Source organism: Oryzias latipes, chromosome 7 (genome assembly GCF_053564925.1).
Source record: "Oryzias latipes strain Hd-rR chromosome 7, Olatipes_Hd-rR_3.1".
Taxonomy (NCBI): Eukaryota; Metazoa; Chordata; class Actinopteri; order Beloniformes; family Adrianichthyidae; genus Oryzias; species Oryzias latipes.
Window position 1 is genome coordinate 29,628,762 of NC_136243.1, and position 23,531 is coordinate 29,652,292.

Genomic DNA, 23,531 nt, shown 5'->3' on the forward strand with positions numbered 1-23,531 from the left:
ATGTTCACCATGGCAATATAAACGGGAGATATTCATCAGCGATGTTAATTACCACGGTAATCTCAGTTTAGCATCTGTTAATTAGTATTACAGAAGCAGTGCAGCTTGGTGTGGCTTCAACTGAGCCAAATGTTAGAATCATAAACATACAAAAGGGTCGTATTCAAAGCATATCAACTGTCAAATAAAAACTTAAAACCATTTCTGGGAAAAACAACTAAATAAAAATGTTATGAAGGACGTGACATTGATCAATAAAGATCTCGGCTTTCAGCTCCGGCTCCTGTTTTGAATTAAAAGCGAAGAAGTGAAGGACAGCTCTATTGAAGAGGGGCTGATGTGCGTGTGCGCGGCAGCGGCGGCGGATTGCATTCCTTCGTTTGGAGCAGAGACGAGGTCAGCTTTCACATGTTTGTCTTCAGAAATCACACACAATGCTCTCATGCTTTCAGCCTTGATTGCAGTTGTAGCCACATACACCCAGTAAATAACTTTCAGTCATGTGAATAGCTTGCCATCAGGCTTCTTTCAGGCCATAAATGCGCGTGAAACCACAAAAAAAGTTACCCCATTGGTGGCCATGATTTCAAACCTGGAAAAACTGTATTTACAAGTTTGACTATGAGAATACTCAAAAAGTAGAATTTTTGATTGTTAAAAAAAAATACTAAAACAGTAATTTTGTTTGCATTCTCAAAATATGTTGATACAAAGAAGTCACAGGCTGGTTAGTTTAGTTTAACCTGTTTAGTTTAGTTAAGCCTGTTTAGTTTAGATTAACCATTACCTATTGAATTCTATGACTTAAGGTTCTTGATGATTCATGTTTATAACACAATTACCGGTATGAAGCCCACTGAGAGGACTATTGTTGTAAATATTGGGCTAGATAAATACAATCGAATAGAATCTTTCATTTCAAGTATTTATATCTTTATTTGTGTGGAATCTGCTCAGTAAACAACAAACCTGCATCTGTGTTTGTACACAGTGACGGCAGACATCCTCTATTAACTACAGAGGTGCTTTTTGAGTTGTCTTCATTTTTCAGTGAACAATGTTGTCAACTCTTTTATGCCATTAAACCTTAATGTAATTAAGATAATTAACTTAATTAAAAACAAACGTCACCTTCTTTTAATCGTCACATGACTACCCACTTTGTGTTCATCTGTTTCAAAGCAAAAACAATCAGTAATATCCATTATTCTCTGTCGGCCATATACATCTTTAGACTTTCACCATGGCAACGGGCTGAATGAGGCAACCATGGCCTTGGCTGCTTTTTGAAGTACTCAGTGACATCAAAATGGCCTTGTCACAAGCAGCAGAAAGACAGGAGGGGAAGGTTGGTCGTGTAAGAACAAAGGCTGGCACATCCACTGAGGCTGTATGTTTTCTGCCTCCTTCAGTCAAGGTCCAGGACTTTGTTTGACAAGTTACGGCCAATGAAGTGTGACTCAATTTTCCATGTGTGTTTTTTGCTGTGACACTGCTTCCACTTGATTTTTCCAGATCAGTTTGAATAGTGAGATGAGTCATGTGTTCAGTGAACCATGCTCTCATTTGTTTTTCCTCAGAGTGCATTTTCCTACTGAAGAAAGCTAATGTGCCAAAATGACTTTAAAAAACCCGCACATGAAAAAGACACTAACATCCATTAAGATGATATTAACATAATAAATATGATCCACATAGGAAGATTTTCAAGCTGATAGTGAAAGCTGATCTAAAATTAAAAAAAATGTACAAAGTACTCTCAGTGGAATTTTCAGTTTAAAGCCAGTTTGCTATATATTGGTAACATGTTACTATTTTGAAGTGATTTGCTTAAAATTGCCTTGCATAGGCTTATTAAATAAATTGTTCTTGTTCTTGTGGCATTTTTGTTATGATGGAGGACATATAAAAGAGAAAATTAGCTTAAAATTGCATATCTGAGTATTTCTGTATTCAAATCATGGTGAATTGGGAGCAGACAAAAAAAACGTGAGTGGAAGAAGTTTGTATATGTGATGTAGGACCTACAACAGCAAGCCACAAGTTCCCTGCTCTGCACCAGGCTGATGCATCCAGTTGCAGACAAACAGATACACCTATGTTCTGTTTTCCTTGACTGAGCTGGAATCTAGATGAAATCTGTTCAGTTGGATGGCTCTCATATTATTTGCACCGGTAATGTTAAATTGGGGTGTGAGGTGCTGTAAGTTAGTGGGAGAGAGTTTAAACAAAGGAATGAAGGGAAATGAGGGTGGGCTCCACACAAACAGTCCCACCCTCAACTCAGGCAAATTTCTAATGAACTCCTGCCGCTCTGCAGAAACTATGTCCTAGAAAACGACACAGGGATTTGATTTTGCCTAAAAATGACATTGTCCTAAATAAAAGACCACTGGAAACGCTTGGAAACAAATCAAAAGATGATCGGAGTGGGACTTTAGGCTTTGGTTGATTTATTACTTTTGTTTATTGATTGACACAGTGGGCAGTGGGCGTGTCGTTTGCTTGTGCGAGGTAGCGTCATCGTGGAGACACCTTGCACTTAAGGACGACTTCTTTTGACCGTCCTGCTTCTTTTTGTTACTCTCTAAATCCAAATGTACATTCATTCAATTTAATTCAGTTTTATTTATATAGCCCAATATTACAACACATTTGTCTCAACGGGCTTCACTGATTGTACAAAACATAAAATCAGTAATAAAATACAATGACTGATTGCTAAACTAAACTAAGTAGTTGTAGTTGAACACAGATTTCGGCGCTTTGAGGCGGGGTGGGCTCAGATAAGAACGAGTAAGGCTCTGCACATGCTCAGTGCACATTGCACTGAGTTTCTGTCAAAATACTTAGGGCAAAGCAAGTAAAGGTTTGGCTGTACTTCACAGCAAAAGATACTAATTCAGCAACCTGTTGGATCAGAGTGACATGTACAGTACTCTGAACAAAGACTGTCACTGTCGGGATGAGCAGTGAAATGTGTTTTTAATTCCACGTGTGTGAAAATGGAGATGCAGTGCAGACAGTCAGAAAGAATGAAACAAAGCATCTTAGCCACAGTCAAGCACTCTCGTTCCACGCTCATTTATCACACTTTAATGTTTATGGAAAGAATTGGAAATATTTTTCTTTTTTGGAGTGTATCATTATGTGTGTATCATAAAACACTTTATTTTTTCCATCATACTTGTAGAGCCTTATTGGTTAAGACACATTTTTCTTTTTTTTTCTTCCTCATTTGTTGTGAAAATGAGACAAAATTGAGTGTTCAAAAAACGTTTCTTAATTTACCAAAAGACAAGCACCATGAATCTGATTGGGTAAAAGCAACTATATGATAAAGAGTTACAGTGCTTAGTGCTCTGATCATTAAATTACATGCATTTTACCATTTTATTAATGCGAGCGGTGAATTTATATTTAGACAAAGTTGTTTCTAATTCATATTCTTAAAAAAATTGTGAAATATTGTCTCCGATACTGTCACCAACTTAGACTCGCCTCTGGAAGACAACACACATCTTCCACACATTCTTTTATATGTTACATTTCCTTAACGTTACGCCGCATGTGAGCTTCTTTTAAAAGAAGGAACTTCTTTTAACAGAAGCTTTAACAGGAACTTTTTTAGTCACATGCTTGACTTGTCAGTAATAGCAACAATTGTTTTTTTTTTTAAAAAGCACTTTCTTCTTTCTTGATTCCTCTATTTTTAATTCTACTTCATAGGCATATTACTAGCTTGATTTTAATACTAATATTTTCTTTTTCGATCACTAACATTTTACCAAAAGAGCTTATAAATGAGTTTATTCCAATATAAAATCCTTCACAAAAGCTTTAACTCTCTGAATGTTAAATGTACGAGTCTTTAAGTATCTAAAAAAATTTAAGTTGACATAACTATGGCTGTTATTTATCATTCTAAAATCTTTATTTTATTTTTTTTACACTAGCTTATTTTGCCCGAAGCAACCAGCATCGGCTGTCACCCACAGCCGAAGCGTGCAGTTGCATCACTGCACACATTGAGTTAAAATATGTAGAGAAAGCATAAATGCTGACGCTTTGTCATGCAGAACCTGGTTTGGGTGTAATTGTTAGGTAGAAAATGTGTTTTTTTTAACGTGGGAGGGTTTATTGCATAAATCAGAGGAGCTGTCAGTTGAATGAGACCCATTAAGCTGGTATCAGCTCCAGGCCAAAGCATGAAAACACACAAATGAAAGGGAATTATTTAAGTGACACCTACCCTCTCCCCTCCCTACTCCCCTTCTGTTTTATTAAAGTTTGATTTGTCTCTAAGCAACATTAATTGCATAAAATGTATTTTTATTTTAAGTGCTCCTATGTTAATGAAATGCAACAATCATCAAAACTACACTCTGTGTGCATGTTTACTGTAAATAACTATGCATATTAAGATTGCAAATAAGCGTGCACATGTGTGTGCGCATCTAACTGTCTGAGAGTTTCCATCACAAGTGCGCTCTCCGGTTTAATGAGTTAAGGTGTTAGCGTTAGCTCCCGGGTTAGGGGAGGATGCTGCGGGGATGGCGCTGCCTCTCCACTTCCTCCCCACGCGTTCAGGCCCGAGGCTCTCTCACATTAATAACTCTGTATCCTTCTTGCAACACATCCAGCCTTTCGTTCTCCACTACTTTCACCTTCGCTTTGAAGTGAAACTTCATTTAAAGCAACTTTTTTTTTCCACCTTGGGAACTTTTCTATTACTTTCTCCTGTTATACACAGTTGATGCTGTGAAGACAGCTTTTCCTTTTTATTTTCTTCATTTTTTATGCATTAAGTTGGGCTTTCAGTCACAGATGCATGTGTGAGTCAACCTTTTTTTGGCACCATGTAAGTGTGAAGCAGATTTTGAGTTACCATGTATTACATAACAAACCTGTGACTTTGTGTGTATTATACATTTTTGTATTTTGAAGCTCTAAGTTTTATAGTACATAATTATTTGGAAGTAGGAAACACGAAGTGTTTCCTACTTCTTACCTACCTACTTTCCTACTTACCTACTTACCTTTGTTTTTTACTATGTTGGGCCAGAAATGTCAAGCCCCAATTTTAAGTGTATTAAATGACAAGTTTTAACAGTAACTTCACTTATACCAATAAAATAATTGTCAAAGCAAATCTCAGTAATAAGTAAAAAGTAACTGTAAACAGAAAAAAGTGAATCTGTGTTTGCCTGCTTCGTGCAGAATTTGTGCTCAACTTAGAAAGCTGAATTTAAAGCCTGAGTCGCATGCACCCACACTCATGCTGCAGACTTTTGGGTTCTTGTAGAGAAGAGGAACCACATCTTAAGAGACTCACCTCAAGGCATGTCATAAAGATGGAACATACAATTGTCGTGCATGTGGTAAGTGCATCGTGAAGTAGCAGCTAAAAACTTATTTTAAAAATAGCTTTTTTATAATTTCAAATTCACCCTTGCGCCTTTGCAAGTTGCCTTTGCTATCTCACTCACAGCAAGCCTATAAAAAATGTAAATGAACATTTTTGCTCCAAGGGTTCATCGAGTAGTCTACGACCTTAATATTTTGTTTGGGCCACCTGCGTACCCCGTATAGCTTTGTCATTTTTTGCCCACAGACAGCCCCTACCCACCTGTAGGGGCAGTTGTGGCCATGGCCTTAAAAATGTTAAGCCACAATTCAAAAACCTGAATTAAACAAATAAAATAATGGTCAAAACAAATCTTCGCAATGAGCAAAAACAGCAGGAAAAACAAGTGCACCTCTGTTGCTCTGTGCAGAAATTTTGGGGCTAATCACTCAGAAAGCAGGGCTTAAATATCCCAGTTCTGGTCTGTAGGTCAGCATAAGTGATGTAAAGAACATCTGTTTGCATTCTAACTTTTCTCTTTCCTGTGAGTTCCTTTCCTCGTACTTTTCTTTCTAACAGCTGCTCATTAGGGGGACCTACATCTTCAATCAAAACCCACTAAACTGAACTGCAAATGTAGCTTGACTAGATGCTAACAAGGCTCAAAATTATCAGACGTGCTCTTTTTTTCCTCTCCTTTTTAGCTGTCATGTTAATTTTATCCCCCTTCTCTGCCTCTGTCTGTGTGCACATATTCCCAGGCGTCTAACTAGTGTTTTCTGGGTGTTTGATTTGACTTTCTTCCTCACTCGTTTTTACAGCTGTCCTATTGCCTCCAAACTTTGTTTACTTTACCCTTCGTCTCATATAGTTCATTAATAATTAACATTTTAATCACTTTGTTCCTCCTCTGCATCTTTGATTTTTCAGTTAGTTTCTCTCTTCAAGTTTTACTTTTTCTTCATCAAAAATCTTGCTTTTCGCCTCCAGATGAATTCTACCTAATTATGTTCACCTTTTAAAGGAAAGGTAACTAGAGATTAGCCTGCAGTCAGTCTCTTTCTTTTAGTCTTAAATGGACTAGGACTCATTATGTTGGCTCAAATATCAGCTTAACTCAGTTAGAACCTCATTGACACGTATGGTCACACAATTATTTCCTTGCACTTTTTTTTATGCTGCTGTTCGCTTCGACAAACTTTTATTTTTTTCATCTGCTGTTAAAAAGTGTTCACAGTCTAAAAGGACTTAATTTACTAGAATAATTTGTCGGCTCATTTCTGTTGCATAACCTTGAAGTGAATGAATATTCCTGGACAGGATGCTTGGAACGTTTACTTTACATGTTTTTAATAAAGAGAGATTAGATTTGAAAACGGTTCTTATAATCTCTGTAGTCTAACTAACATGAGGATCTCAGGTGTCCACTGAAACCTCCTGCTTTGCAGTCTAAAGATAAATTGGTTTATTGGTTTATTTCAAGCAATAAAAGCAAAAGAAAAACACAAAAATTAAAAATATATCCTTTTTATTTTTAAAGATATTAAGTCATAAATTAATTGGAAAATAAAGATAATAATAGAAAGGGATGCTAACTTCTTGACATTATCTCTACTTATGATTAAACAATCAATTTGCACTTAAATTTGTACTAATGCAGTTGAATAGAGTTTAAGGATTTTTTTAGGATTTTAAGGTTTCTTTTATTATCGCTGATGTCCGTCTGTTTCCTACAACCCTTGTTCTTTCCCTTTCAGAAACTTTTTGGCCTCCTTTTGCCAGGACACAGTTGAAAATATGAATATTGTTCTTGACTCCTATTGATACAAATATGCATCAACCTTCTGCTCCAAAACGGCCTTAATTTAGTGTCTACTTGAAAACATAAGCATAAGGGAAATTTGTATTTTCTTATCTTAAAATTAAATTCAGCCGTCAAGGGGTTAATCTTGCACACACACACACACAACACATTGAATCCATTGATTATAAGGATTGTGAAATACAGGTTGACTATTTGAAATTATTGATTTAGTGCAAGTAAATGGAAAGAAGTGAATTTACATAATCCCACCCTGTTATGTTTTATCAAACTATTTTATTTCCTCACCGTTACCATAATCAGGTTCTTAACATCTATTTTGTGTAATCAATACTTTATCAGTCCAAGTGCAGATCTTTTATCAAGTAGCAAAGATAAAGTAGTTATTGATTATAATCAGAGATATTATTGCCCTGCTGCACCTACCATTATTATGCACCACACGTCATCTCAAAGAATCGAGTTAAATGGTTAAGAAAGCTCAAAGTGTGCATAAAAAAAGTTTTCTATAAATGTTACAACTAACTCAAAAGATCCCAAAGTTGAGCCATTCCTTCAGTTTTTTTACAGAGCTCCAACCAAACATTTCAATGACATCAAAACGATATTCCATCCATCTATTTTCTCAATCCGCCTGAATCCCTTTGGGAGGGACCCTGTCCCAGCTACACCTGGGCGAAGGCGGAGTACATCAAGGACAGGTTGCTAACCTGTCGCAGGGCCCCCCCCACTCTCACATTTGTACCTAGAGGCAACTTAGAGTCAGAAATCAACCTCTGAAGAATGTTTTTGGACTGTAGGAGGAAGCCAAAGTGTCAGAGGAAAACCCACACATGCACAAGAACATGCAAACTCAAACCAGGGCCTTTTCGCCGTGAGGCGAGAGCGCTAACCACTACTCCACCGAAACGATATCTGCCCTTGAAAAGATATCATCATTTATAAAAGGTCTGGAAACTTTATCTACAAGACAACATACTCAAGAGTCTGCTCACTCACCAGGTTCACAAAGGCAGGCGTGCTTTTCCCACAAGTCAGTGCAACGGCTGTGAGCTGGGCAGGGAGAAGAGAGACAAGGGTTTCCTACATTACACCCAGTCTCCACCTTGACAGCTCTGGATGGGCGGGGCAAAGCAGGCGCATCTGGTCGTACACCCAAACGGACACCCTATGAACAGAGACATATCTTGTTGCTGTTGTTGACATGTCGACTATCTATCTATCTATCTATCTATCTATCTATCTATCTATCTATCTATCTATCTATCTATCTATCTATCTATCTATCTATCTATCTATCTATCTATCTATCTATCTATCTATCTATCTATCTATCTATCTATCTATCTATCTATCTATCTATCTATCTATCTATCTATCTCATCTGAACCTTATCTGGTCTTACCTGTATGCAGCCTCTTATTCCATTCTGGACTTCTCCAGATCCCAGCACTCCTCCCACATGCAGGTGCTTCACCTTAAGGCCAGGAATCTCATTTCCCACAATCACACTTTCCTAACAAACAGATATACAAGAGTGAGGAATAACCACATTACATGCAAAAGCAACGGGTCGAGAGACGACAAACAACAGACACCCAAATACAAAACTTTAACAAATCAAAATAGACTGAGCAGGACAAAAAATATAATTAAATAAAAAATATTTGTATTTGACGTGCTTTCTGCATTTAGTTCTTTTTTTGTTAAGCCTGCATCAGTACAGGGTGGTTGATACGACCCTTTTGCCTTTCATCAAAAAAAGGAAACGGGATGGCGGTAACTGACAGATGACCTAATTGAAAAAAAAGGCCACAATGATATGCAATTACTAAAGAGAAGGTTGGTGATTTGGTGATTATGCTGACAAAATAATAGGACAGTCCTGACATGAAACAGCTTTCTGGAGTAATGAAAACAAAATCAACAAACACCATTCATCATCATTACAGCAGCACCGCGAGGGATGCTCAAACAGAGAGTTCAGATAGCTCTGACAGCAGCTGCACACATGCCAAAGCCTTCCACTGGCGTTTACTGCTTAATTTCTCCTGCGATGTTTAATAATTTTATGTCTTTCTGCACCATTTATTCAGTCTGTTACTTTGCAGAGATGCCTGGTGAATAGCAACCTAAAGACAAGAGACAGAGCGTGCTGGCAGATCATTTAGGAAATTAAAATAACATGAAAACAAAAGTGTTTGTTTGACTTCGAGCATAGCAAAAAACCACAGTGTGTGCACTTTTTGAGCTCATGTTGCTGTTGCATATGTGCAGCTCAAACAAAACTCATGTACAGACACATCAAATAAACATCATCCAGCACAATCTGACAAAGTAATCCACAAGAGATTAGGGAAACTAGGATTAGTGTCCCACATCTTGGAGGATCTCGTTCTGTGCAGCAATGAAAAAAATCCTGTTTTTGTTACAAACATTAATTTCTTGTGTGTATTTGTTGAAATGGATCCCCCTTAAGGGTCAGGAGTTTCATGTCAGACTTAACATTATTCAATTACATATTTGTGTCTTCAGTTTCACAATAATTCGATGGCACAAAAGCAAAAATTGTGCTAGTCCCGTGGTAAAAAAATGGAATTAAAATTAAGATTCTTTATTAAAAGTAAATTATTTGGAGTAAATTTTCTTCAATATCTAAGATGATGGACTTGATACAAAAATATTTCCTTGTAATTTAGAAACCAACCCCACGGTGAATTTAAAAATGTAGGAAGAAATGCTTCATTATTGTGTTTCCTATCTGCTAGAACATGGAGTCTGTCCAAAAGGTCCGTACGAAGTTTATCACCTGATATCGACCAAAGTCAAGCTTCAGTGTGGCGACGTAGCGCGTCTCCCGGCCGCTGCGGACGTCTCGCAGCTCCAGCTGGAGGTCGTGCCACCGACCATCTGCCACTTGTACCTGATCCAAACGCAAGCGCACTGGTCGAGTTGAACCACGGGTGACGGAGAACACCAGCTGACTGTTAATAACCTATGAGGTAAAAAAAAAATAAAAAAAACACAATCAACAGAAAAAAAAACATGATAAATAAAGACAAAAGGAAAGAGTATGTAGCATTTTGCATAGCCTTGTATGCATATGAAATCCCACATTTAAGACAAGATTAAGTTAAATTAATGATGTTTTTGCATAAAAACAAAGCATTAATAGATTTTCCAATATTTCCACTTTTTCTATCTGTTGCTAATACAGGAGGATCATTTTATGTGCGTCTTGGATAAGACTGAGCTTAAGATAGGCAACACTGATTTCAAGCACACAATTAAACTGTAAATGGTAGCAAAGAGGAAGTGGTTTCCATTTATCTTTTTAATCAATGCAGTTTCATTGATCTGCACTCAAGACGTGTCTTTGAGAAAGTCAAAAACTTCAAAGTACAAACAATTTTAGTTACAAAAAAGTCTGGTTTAAAGAAATTGGTTTAATGTTCCGAAGCATCATCATCATCTACAGTAAAGTAAAAATGTAAAAAAATGTATATTTAAATTATAATTATAAAATAAGAAATGTTTTATTTCTGCAATAAGACCTAATTCTTCCATTTCAAACAAAAATTGGGGTGTTGTGTCTACCTGGAACAGCAAACTGGTGTACTGGCCAGCCTGCGCCTGCAGCAGCGTCCCATCGCGGGCTCTGGTTCTGAACACCAGGCCAAGATACCAAGGGGTGGAGATGGTGACGTCATTTTTCAGGTCCCACCAGAGGGCGCTGTTCCCCAGGAAGCGATGAGGGTGTTGCATTGCTAACGATCAAATACGTGTACAAAAATGTTAAAAAAGTTTTACACAAGCAACATTATAACTTAAGCTTCGTTTTGTGAATTGTTGCATTCTAATAGATTTTCCTGAATTAAAAACCGTTTAACAGGAATCTCACGTTAAGGTGGATGCAAGCACAAGACACTAGAGAAATTCTTTAATTTTTGCTCTCCAAAATCAGATAGACCCTGCAACAGACTGGCGACCTGTTCAGGGTGTCCCTTGCCCATAAGTGGCCGGGTTAGGCTCCGGCAGCCCCGTGACCCCAAAAGGGAACAACGGAAGAAGATGAATGACGAAAATCAGACAGGGCTGCTGGAGCCTATCCTAGCCACTGTTGGTTAAAGGCCGAGAACATCCCAGACAGGTTGCGAGTCCATGACAGGGCCACAGTAATTTACATTTAGCAAAATTAATTACCTAAAAAATGTGTCTAATTTTAGCGTTCAGCACAGAAATGTAATTATATAATTAACGGACATTGCAAGTAAGACTTACAGTAAGTGGTTTAAATATTGGTTGACTTGAAACAAAGTCACAAAAACAAACAGAGAAAAAAAGAGAATCAAATAGTTTCCCAACAAAAGCGGCAAGAAAAAGCCATAAATCTTTTCCAGCCTGACATTCATCAATCCTGTAAACCTGTATTTCATCATGACCACTGGGCCATTTTTTTTAACACTGTCAGATTTACAAGAACAAATTAAGTCCCGGAACTACAGAACATTTATCTTTTTTGTCCACAACGATATTTTGCTTCAATATTTCGCCTCAGAGTTGGACATCTGTGCTCACAATCTGGAAATGCCAGTAGATAGAAAAGCCCAGACATGACCCACCTTGATTGTTTACAGGAAGAAATAAAGGCAGATTTTCTTCCACACAGTTTAATTAGTTTAGATGACACTTTACACTTTCTTACTTGTTTTATTTGTCTCAATAAAACCACTTTGAAACGGCTTTTCAGGTTAAGCCACAAACATCATCATCTTGAGCCTTGCCCTTACTTCTGCGGCATTGTCTCTGACTTCTTGCTCAGAATATTTTTTTAAATCTATTCCACTGCTCTCTTTAAAGTACAGAACGAGGAAGTGAAGAGAAGCTGGGGGGCAGTAAGGTCTGGGAAGCAGAATAATCAGGATCTGTACTGTAACAGCATCCTGTAAACCGGAGCTGTTGAATGAATCATGTATTTTAAAACTTGCAGCTGCCCTTTGTGGTTTATGGAGGATTTCAGTATTTATTCATCTATGTATTTATATATTTTCACCAACTGAAGCCCATTAATAGGCAAATTCACACAAAAATCACAAAAATTTCAAATTTTTCATATTAATATACCAAATACATATAATAAAAACAGACATGTGCATTTTTTCAAATTTTCACAAACCTTTGATATTTGTTAAAAGACAAGATTTAAAAGAGCAGGAGTGAGAAAGTCAAGGTGAGGACAGCAGAAGATAGAAGCATTTGCCAAAATACAAATTCGACAAAATATGCCAAATTTCACATTATATGATTCTTCCTTACCCGGTTTACTAAAATGAAAAACCCCATAACACTCATAATCTTTTTAATTTATGAGATTTAGTCATCCTAATAAGAAACCCACATTGATTAAAGTTGAATGTTGACAAGGGAGTAGCAATAAAAGATGGAGAAAACATCTGACGTAATGTCCTAATATCAAACCGATATCAACTTTGTTTGCTGCAGGACCTCAGAGTCCTCAATTGTTACATTAAAAATTAAAATAATTTTTTTTCCAAGAACTTTATGGAATAATATTGATTTAATCCCAAAGGCCATTACATTACAGAATGTAAATAAATAAATAAATATAGTTGATTGGCTCTGCTGTGCTTTCAAAAAATGTAAAGAGAATTTATAATTTATTTTCATTTGTGCAAAGAGATTAACCCTAAATAACTATTCGTATCAGGATTCAGTAGACACATTTCTGAAACCCCTATGTATCTATTTATTCATTTACTGATAGAATAATTATAAAAATAAAAACCTAGGCGGAAAAGTTTTTGCTCATTTTCAGAACTTTATGGCGAAAATAAAATGTTATTATTATTTATTTTTTAAAATGACTACTTGCAGTACTGAAATAATGTAAAATATTTTGAGGATCTTTTCTTTATAATACAATTACACCATGTTAAAAATGTGTGAACCAAATTAGAGACAGTGGGTAAATGAAGGGATTTTTCCTGATCATGTCAGTATTATTGCATCTTAAACTAACATTGTCGTGAGCAAAACTGACCAAATCACCTAACGTGCCATATTTGATATCTCAAAAATATGATATTGCAATTTCTTTGCAGATTTCATCAAAAGGATTAAAAAAAAGATCTGTCAATTCTTTGTTTTAATGGGCTTTACAGGGTTAATGCACATGACTGAACAAATACAGACTAATTTGACCTGAATATTAAGTGTTAAAATCAGCCTCTCACCCTGGCTGCAGTCCTTTCCGCCATGTCCCACGGGACAGTCACAGGAGAAGGTCTCCCAGCTCACACTGCAGGTGCCCCCATTCTGACACGGGTTCGACTTGCAGAAGGGGTGTTTGGCGCTGCAGCCTGAAAGCAGCAGGAGACTGTTCAAGTTTCAAAAGATACTTGTATAATTTGCATCTTTATAAATGTAGCTTGAGGAGTTGAAAGGCATGCACGCTCGAGACATAATCTTTATTTAAACAGTTTGGAGTTCAAGCAGGAATGTACATGTAAACGACGCAAATGTTAAGATTTCATTAAGGGTTTTTTTGCATCTGAAAAGTGGAATCTCTCAAAAATGTAACATATTTACTTATTTATAGACAAAAATTATTTATAAAATTTTTATACTTTCTGACATGTTTAAACATGTATTTTCTTTTATCAACTTAAGCATTAATGCAGGGCAGGGACTTGCAAAAATCTCATAAAGGTGTCACATTCTCTTTTGTTTTAATGAAAATGAGCTTTCACATGAGTCTATTGTTTTTTTGTTCATGAGAATGCTGTTGATATTACCTTTGATGAGTCCTTTTTTTAAGGTTATGAACTTTATTGAAAATAAAGCTTAAAAGTTACAAGAATTCCAGAAAATAATGTTTGATGCAAACATTTTGGGGTTTGATCAAAACAGTTGATTTTTAAATTACTTTCTTAAACACTCTGTTTTTCTTTGTTTTACAGCTGTAACTCCACAGATCTTATAAACTAAATATATTTAAATACATCTAATGACAATCAAAAGAGATATGCTGTTACTAAACCAAAATTACCAATTTCTCCGTTACTATAGGTTAAAAATGCAACATCAGCCAGGAGAATAAGTAGAATGAGCAATGCTGACCAGGGAGCGTCCCATTGTTAGCAATAAATCCAGCAAGATCCAGTGGCTTGTTGTCAATGTGCAGCTCTTTCATGCAGCCAATAAACTCCCTGGTGCCAAATGGGAAGTTGTCAGGCACGTTGGGAACTCCACCCAGGAATAATGGACCTGTCAGATCCAGAGACCTGCAAAAAAAAAAAAAGATAAATTGGAAGAAAACTCAAGAAACTCATGGGATTAGAGAGATTTAGGGATGAAATACTGGATTATCCCTCCAAGGAATGGACGGGAGGCATCAAAAATGAAAGTAAGGAAAATGTATGACATGAAAAGAACATGCACACGGTCTAACAAAACTGTGTCAGCAAGGTAAATGTTCAAAAGAATCAAATAACAGAAAGAATCAGATAATCCTCGGGAGGGAAAGATGAGAAAGAAATGTGACAGATTAAAAAAGCAAATGACTAAATTAATTCTACTGAAACAATTATCTGAAGAGAGGAAAATGAAGGAAAGGCAAAAGCTAAAACGAGACGGAAAATACTGCAAATGTTGGGGGACACCTACAAATATCATAAGGCATTAAAAACACAAGAAAATGATCAAAGTCAAAACATCCCAGAGGACAAAACTCCAGAAAAAAAGGCAGAATTTCATTGGAAGCAAATTATGTGGGAAAGAAGAGTGTAAAGGTGAAGGCAGCACAAGGAGTCTGACTGAAAAAAGATCCAGATGAAACAACAAAAGGTGCAATTAAAGAAGAATGTCAAGATTAAGCAGAGCTGTAAATAATAAATAAAAGGAGCTTTAAATACCCACTCCAATGAAAATTGTGTTTTTGGTGGTTTTAACATGTTCTGATAATGGAGGACATGTATAAGGAAAGTAAGTTAAAATCGCATTTTTGATCATTTTTTAAATTCTAATTGTTGGAAAATCAGGAGCAGACAAAAAAAGATCTGTTCAAAAAGAGCTTATTTGTTACATAGAAAAAAATGCTGGGAAGGCCACGAGGTCCCTGCTGCCCTGATGCATCCACTTGCAGACAAACATATCCATGTACATCTTCATTTTCCTACTCTGAGCTGGCATCTGGCCCAGAACTGTACAGTCGAATAGCTCCAATATTGCTCGCCATTTTTGTTACACAGTTAATGCTAGGCTGGTGGTTGTGAGGGGCTGTAAGCTAGCAGGAGAGTGTGTTAACAGAGAGCTCTCCGCAATGGGGAGGGGAAGGGAGGGCAGGGTTGCTCCATGCCTATACTCCTATTTACTTTATTTCTAATGAACTACTAAAGCTCTGCAGAAACTATATTCAACACGTTTTGGCTAAAAATTGCATCATTATAATTAAAATACAACTTTTTTTTTGAGCATCTTCATATTGATGGTTTGTTAAGAACAGGTTGATGAAATTGGAGAATGGATCACCAAGCTGTGAACATAACAGGGACAATTGCACCTGAGGATGTCTGTGTGACAGATGAGCAGAAATTGATAAAAAGAAAACAAACAGGAACAAGAAGTCGACTGAGTCAATGAGTAATGAAGTTCAAGAAACAAGAAAGACGGATCCCAAGATGAAACAGTTGAGTTTTTTCAAAAACCCTTAGTCACTCTCTACAACAGAAATGTCCTTTTTAGATGGAGGCCTTTAAAATTTTGTTTTGAGACTCATGTTTTTTCAGGTTATAGAACATCCCATGTGTTTTTTTTTAAACATTGTCAGATTTGACAATTGTCAGATTTGGAAGGCTTCAGTGGGTAATTAGGGGAACATGCATACTATTGAAGGCCTGAACAACTGCAGTGATGTGCACCAGCGACTGCATATGTCATCCAGGCAACGCAGGATGGAAAACAACTCAGAGTGACTCAGAACTGCTGGGAAACATCTCTTCCAGCATTGATAAAATAAAATAAAAATTGTGGTTAGGGGAGAAGAACAAAAATGATTTTTAGAGTACATTAAACATTTGCATAAATTAACTCTTAAAGCTGTAATCTAGTGACCCAGATACGGCGCTGCCAGCTGGCCAAAGTGCTGCTGCACAGTGATGAGCTTTATTTGTTTTCTACTTAGTGAAAATTGCCTTTGAATATGCATTAAGCTCTGCGATCAGTCGCAGATTATATGTAATGAAAGTTATCTTTACAACCCCTCCAGTATATCCTGAGCAAACACCAAACACGGCCCAAAGTAATGACTGTACTGAGCCTGTCCTCAGGTGCATCAAAGGTTAAAAAAATCTGTTGAGTAAATTTACCTCCATGGATTGAAAAGGAAGGCCTCAGGGATGAACGGTGAAGCTGTAATTAAGATTCTCCACTGAGAAATAAGGTTTGGGTTCTAAATTGGCTAGTGACTTCTTAGCATCATTATAAAGTCTCATATCAGCAGCTAATTGTTTGTTAATTGTGAAAAAAAAAACACTGACCACAGGTTTGGGAATGTATATGCCCTCGTTTTGGACTGTTAATGTCAACTTTAAAAAATAAAACTGTAACCAATTAAGTTTATTTGTATCTTTCAAATAAGGTTTGTTTAAAACAGTGACAAAGTAGTTTTGTCAAACTGTTCCCATTACTCTCACAGTTATAGGCTGACAGTTTCATGGGAGTAACAAAAAAAAAGACATTTGAATGTGTTCATTGATTTCCAATGTTTCTCTGTCGCAACCCGATCCGTAACCTATACCCTGCATGTGCCAAATACGTCTATTTCAGGAAACGCATTTTAATGCACTGTGTTAACAATCATGAAAATGTTTATTTTAATGTTGACAAAAACAATAGAAATGAGGAAAGTTCTCTCTGCCCTTAAATACACCGATAACCCAGTCGTCATAAATACTCTTGAAATATGGTTTCAGTTCAGACGGAACTTTGACTGTGGGGATCTCCCGCATTTGAGTCCCATAAATATGACTCACTTGTTTCCCCATGCTAGACTGGACTCTGGTTTCATTCTCTGGAAAAAGCAAGGTATTCATTTGTTCAAAGACATGTACATAAACTCTGTTTTTGCCCGTTTTGATGATCTTTCACATAAGTTTAATCTCCCCCGGTCTAGCCTATTCTGTTACTTCCAAATTCGCCACTTCCTTCACCGTCATACCCCAGACTTTCCATATTTGCCGTTACGCTCAGGTATAGAAGCACTTCTAGAAACCCCAGTACATCTTAGAAGATTTATCTTAAGAATATACGATCAGATAACTTCCTTAAAAAACACAAATCTTGTAAAACTCAGGACCGATTGGGTGAATGAGTTGGGGGAGGAACTGGCTTTGGAGGACAACATATGGAATGATGCTTTACTGAAAGTAAATGGCAGCTCCTCCTGTGCAAAATTAAACTTGATACAATTTAAAGTTGTACATCGCATCCACTATTCCAAAGCAAAACTAGCAAAGACCTATCCCAATGTAGAAGCCAGCTGTGATAGATGTCACCATACCCCTGCTGACTTAACACATATGTTCTGGCTGTGTCCATCTCTGACGTCCTACTGGTCTGTCATTTTCAAAACGTTGTCACAAGCTCTCAAAATTATTCTTCAATCCAACGCAGCCATGGCAATATTCGGCATCACAGGTAGAAAACAATCCACTCTAAGTAAACAAAATAAACATATCATTGCTTTTACAACACTACTTGCACGTAGAAGGATTTTACTACACTGGAAGTTGAATAAACCACCCAAAGTGTCTCTATGGTTTAGTGACTTGCTACAATTTATGGAGCTAGAAAAGATTAAATACACACTAGGGGGGTCCAGAGACAAATTTCTATCTGTGTGGGGGCCGATACTATCCTACTTTAATTAGCTCAAAACTGTCCCCAAGTAGCAGCTTCCGACAACTTTCCTGTTTGCTTGTGTTGTCACACCGAGCCTTAGTGGTGCATACCTGCTGATATTACTTGACGTAATCACTTTTTAAATATATTGTTATTTTCTATTATCATATTTTTCATATTTATGTATATATATTATTATTATTATTGTTATTTTTCTTTTTCTGACGTCTCTCATGTTCTGTGGGGTGGGGTGGGAGTGGGGTTCAGCTATGTGTTTGTCTTGTTTACAAAAAAAAAAAAAGAGCATTGTTTGAATAGTGCCTGACATGTAACCTTGTTTTTTTACATGTTCTGTACTCCTGTTGCTCAATAAAAAAAATAATAAATAAATAAAAATAAAAGAAATGAGGAAAGTTGTGAATTGGGACTGTACGATCCTTATGCATGTGTAAATTCGGACTCCGTTATTGATGCGCATATCTGCACGTATGCAAAGTCATAAAGCTGGTTCTACCTGACCTGTTGTGCAAATGTTTTCTTCTTTTTCTGTTTTGTATAGTGGCAGTTTACTCCCCAGAGTACGAGGATACCGCCACCTAACAGACACATTATTAACTCATTTAACACAGACACATTTTTAACAGTTCATTTGGGTGCCAATGTGGCTGCATTAGCCTGGGGGCATCTCCTTAGATTAAAACACAATTAGTTTTTCTTTTTTTTTCATTGCCAACATATCCTGCAAAAAAAAATAAAAATGATCAGAGAGAATGAATCCAAACCCTGTGGTTTTCCTGATATCACACATCATAAACATGACACCAATTCCCAATTATACAGCGATATTCTTTATTTTATGGCGCTGTATTTCAGCCAAGAGAAGATCTCCGTTGTTGATGTAACAGAAACTTGCGTGAACACAAAGTTATTGGTTGTTTAAATGGCTCAGACAATTGCGAAGGAGAAAAAACTGTTGGGAAATGCTATCTGGTCTAATTCAAGTTGCTTAACTGTAACAATGTTGGCGACAAGAGGAAGTGGCGTAATGGCGCAAGCGGGGTGCCGATCATCAGGTTTCCGGTACAGATCAGATAGCAATGCTCACCTCCCGGTGCCCAGATGACAAAATGGTGACCAAGGCCTTCACTTCCTGTTTATGAGGGTTGGGCATCAGGAAGTAGAGGGGGAAGGGGTGTTTGTATTTTTTTGTTTACCTTTTTTTTTGTAATGATTTTTTTTTTAAGTGGTCAAAATGTGTAACTCTCAAGAAACCTGTATTTTTGTTTGCTTGTTGTGTCTGTTATTGTTTGGTCAAAATAGCTTTCTTCCTGGGTGGGTGCAGCGAATTAATTTTGAGCCCATGGGAGGGCGGCACTCAGTGTGAAGAGTTGTGAAACCCGGTGTGGGTTTTTGCTAGCAATGACAAAAATAAACATTGTTTTGTACATATCACAAATAATTGCAATCTAGTATTAACACATGCTAAAATAATTAAAAAATCTGTTTTTAAGGAACAAATAAAAATATCATAAAAAAATGTAATATAAAAATAGAAAATATAAAAAAAATGAAAAATATAATAATAAAATATGCATGAATTTGAATACAGTTCGATGTACAAACCATAAGTAGATGGTTTGGTGAAAGATCATGATTTTATTTTTCTCAGTTGACTGTCGTCACATTGATGTTTTATTATTACCACACGTATTATTGCAAAATGTCACCTCAACAAGCTCAAAATGTTCCCAAACAGATGTTTGAAGGCAGCAAAACCCCAGAGACTTTTTCTATTGTTTAAACTTTCAAAGTTCAAACCTTTGTGGTAAAATAAATCCATTATTATAGAATCTAACCCAAAATCATTGTTGTAAACTGAACGCGTTCAGTGTTGTACAGGAGCTTTGGCACAGACGACATTGATTATGAATGGTCAACAGCCAATCAGGATACAATTTGTTGCAAAAAAAATTAAATAAAAAACAACATTCAGAAAAGCGTGCAAAAATGCAAAAAGAAAAATCCGCGAATCAGCGAAAGGTGAACCGCGTAATAGCAGGGGACTATTGTAAACTTTGCTAGTAGAAACTTTTAAAATGCTCTGCCAATAAATTGGGATAGTCAGCCATTAATTAGACAAAACAAAAAGGCTTATTGTCTTTAAAAATATATATACAAAGAAAGAAAGGAGAAAAATTAATCCCTGCTAGAAATGGTTTTCACTTTGTAAAATTATGGAAGAAATTTTCTAATCAATAATTTTGCCACATTGTTGCCTTTCAGTTAGTTATAATTCTGCAGAGCATGAGAACAACTGAGACGATTCGGAACAGCTGGTTGGGAAATGGAACGCCAAATGAAACGGTCATGTGACCTCCCCGGTTTGATCAGAGCTAGGAACAATGGCTACGTCCGAATTCTCTCTCTGCTCCCTAATTACTAAAAAAAACTATTTAGTGCCTTGGATTTTAAAAACAATTTAGACACCTAGCTCACTATTTTTTTTTACGGCAAATATAACATCACAGATTTCACAAAGTGAATAACTAATCAACAGGAACATTGCATAAGGACTATAAGTCCACTGTGCTCTGAAGATGAAAACATTGATGTTTTATATTCGCCAATCTAGGGAGCATCAATGCACACTGGTTTTTTGTAGAGATTTTTTTGGGAGATTTCTAGGGCACTTGATTTTGGAATTGTCGATTGGGACCGCACAATACAAATGATGAACACACTATTTAGTGCACTGAGTGGTGAAGGAATATGGACACAAACAACGTTTAGAAATAAAGGTTCCACTGGAGTTTTGAAATGCGCCATCAAAAATATCAAATAAAAAAATATGTTTTTACTTATTTTCATGTAACCTTTATTTAACCAGAAAATCCCATTGAGATAAGATGTCTTTTCCAAAGGGGGACCTGGGCCGAAAGGCAACATGGCAACAGAAAAATACAGTTTAGCAAACAGTTTATGTTTGTTCCTGAACCTTTTGGACGTCTGCCTCCTATTTATAGGTCACTCTGTTCACACTACATTGTGACCAAAACCTTGTTATGTTTGCTGCTTTAAATCATGCTTTCTACTTGCTGTTTAAATGCAAATGATGAATGTGTTTGAGACAAAAACAAGCAGCACTCACTTCTTATTGCTGGTCTGCTTCCCCTGTGCTGCACAGCTATAATTTCCCAGTTGTGTGCCGAAGCGAAGCGACAGGGCCGTATCACAGTCGTCGATGCTCACCACAGCTATCTTTTCATCTGATGGACCCTGGGCTTCTCCAATCATGCTGCGTTTGGGCTGAACACACACAAACACACCAGATTGAATTTATGTCCAAAGAAGCAGACAAGAGGAAACAACACATGAGACAAGTCAACATGCAAGAGATACAACAGCAATTATTCTCTACACTACAACACATCAGATACAGACTGGACGCACCAGATCAGTGTCTAAACTGGGACTCTACAATTTGTCAGGGAGGGAGATGGAAAATTTTCCATTAGTCTGACAAGAAAAAAAAAAGGTAAAAGCAAAAAAGAAATTGCAACTAGGTAAGAAAAGTGGTGTAAAAGCAGATGCCACACTCGCTCTTCTCTTGTTTTGTGGTGAAGAAAAGCGCGGAAAGGGAAGAATAGAGGACAAAAATGCAGAAAGCAAGCACATGTGCACCCAGACACACACTCATACTCACATAGCGTGTAGCTGGCTGAGGAAAATGAAACATGAAGAAAATTAAAGGAGAAATGCACCAAATCTGCATGAATAAAATAGTGGCAAGCGAACACCCACACTAAAAGACATCATTCTAATTCAAAGTGCTTTATCTGCGCGAGAAACTTTTCTGCCGACGCTTCAGAAGAACAATATGGAACAACTGAGAGGCAAAGCATCACGGAAGATTTACTTTCACATTAGTCAAGACACACTGAATCAGACAGACATCTGAAATCAAATGTGAGTTATGAAATCAAATCTGTGCAGGGAGAACAGAGGTGACAGGATGTCAAGCAAACACACCTTGTTGTAGTAATGGATGTGAACTGTGTGCCAGTTTCCATCGCTGACGCCGCCTGGCAGGAAGGGACTCACCTGAGTGGAGGATTCACCTGCAGGCAGAAGCAGGAAGGTGGCATTAACACACGAGCAACAATGGAAACACTTTTTCCTCATAAAGAAGATTCTGAAATAGAAGTTTATTTTCCTTTTTACATGAACATCTGTCCAAAAGAAATTCTACTATATTATTGGGAAGACTGACAGCTTTAACTTCCTGAGGGCACAGACGGAGCGATAGAGATGGGACTTCACTGTCTCAGAGGACAAATGTGTGAAATGTTTCACAAGCTGTCCAGGTGCATGGCTCAGACGAAAGACATCCAAACACATATGGTCCCTATTTGCATTCCCATCTCCTTTCCTTGAGGGACATGAATACCAACAGTACTTAAACACACATACTGGTAGTGTTGTGATACCTGTGGAGTATTTGAGGACCACTTGTCCGTCTTGGATCTCCAAGGCGATAAAGTCGTGTTTCTCGTTGAAGCGCCCGTTATAGAAGAGAAGACCACTGCTCTCCAAAGTGGCAAAACTAGACAACATAAGCGCAGAAAAGCAGTTAGAATACAATTTTTTCTGATAAATCTTTATTCTTTATTTCTCAATTTTGCCTGAAATAGTGTGAATTTTTGTCCATACTTGCAGTTGATATATTTGAATTTTGTAAAACTGATGTTTTAAGGGCTAGATTTCTACATTTTGTTGTTTACTGAAGTTGTTTATCTGCTTTGAATCATACATTTTTTATATTTCACAGAAAACAAATAAAGGAAATTAATATCTAAGCAAGAGTCCATTCTTCACAGGTTAAATTCCCACTCTGATCATATTTTGATGGAATGCAAAAGTGTTCCCAGTGGTCTTTTGATTGTGATTATGCCGTGTTTAGCCAAAATCACAAGAACCTCTGTCTTTCACCTATGAGTTGTGGGCAGGACCGTTGGTGCAGAGAAACCCCGCCCCTCTTTTTCCCTCCCATTACTGATTAATCTCTGTTTACACTCTCTCCCGCTAGCTTACAGCCGCTCACAACCCCAAACTAACATTACTGGTGCAACAAAAATGGCGTGCAATATTTGAACTGTCCAGAGTTTCGAGTCAGATACTAGTTGGGACAAGGAAAACAAAGACGCACATGACTCTAGTCGCCTACAAGTGGATTTTCTACAACACAAATAAACTCTATTGCAAATGGTACCTGTTTGTCTGCTCACAACAATTTGGAAAAAGAACTACTTAGAAATGCAATTTCATTCCTAATTTGATTATATATGTCCGCCATCATCAGAAAAATGCCACAAGAACATGTAAAAAACACAAAAAAACATAATTTTCATTGGAGTGGGTCTTTAAACAACATGTAGTACTTAT

At 37.0% G+C, this 23,531-nt stretch overlaps 1 protein-coding gene across 3 annotated transcripts in view; it reads right to left on the reverse strand.

Moving 5' to 3' along the window:
• The window catches only part of celsr3 (cadherin, EGF LAG seven-pass G-type receptor 3), a 103,456-nt gene that overhangs the window by 32,547 nt on the left and 47,378 nt on the right, over positions 1–23,531 (reverse strand). For 2 of the 3 annotated variants that reach the window (XM_020704490.3, XM_011476832.4), the window contains exons 5-14: positions 22,577–22,692; positions 22,119–22,207; positions 21,793–21,807; positions 21,238–21,395; positions 14,310–14,473; positions 13,424–13,549; positions 10,767–10,936; positions 9,979–10,164; positions 8,575–8,685; positions 8,169–8,337 (exon numbers count right to left, since the gene is read on the reverse strand). In XM_020704490.3, coding sequence (XP_020560149.1) covers positions 8,169–8,337; positions 8,575–8,685; positions 9,979–10,164; positions 10,767–10,936; positions 13,424–13,549; positions 14,310–14,473; positions 21,238–21,395; positions 21,793–21,807; positions 22,119–22,207; positions 22,577–22,692 — 1,304 coding nt within the window. The remainder of the gene's footprint in view (positions 1–8,168; positions 8,338–8,574; positions 8,686–9,978; positions 10,165–10,766; positions 10,937–13,423; positions 13,550–14,309; positions 14,474–21,237; positions 21,396–21,792; positions 21,808–22,118; positions 22,208–22,576; positions 22,693–23,531) is intronic. The other variant, XM_020704489.3, reaches the window with a different exon arrangement.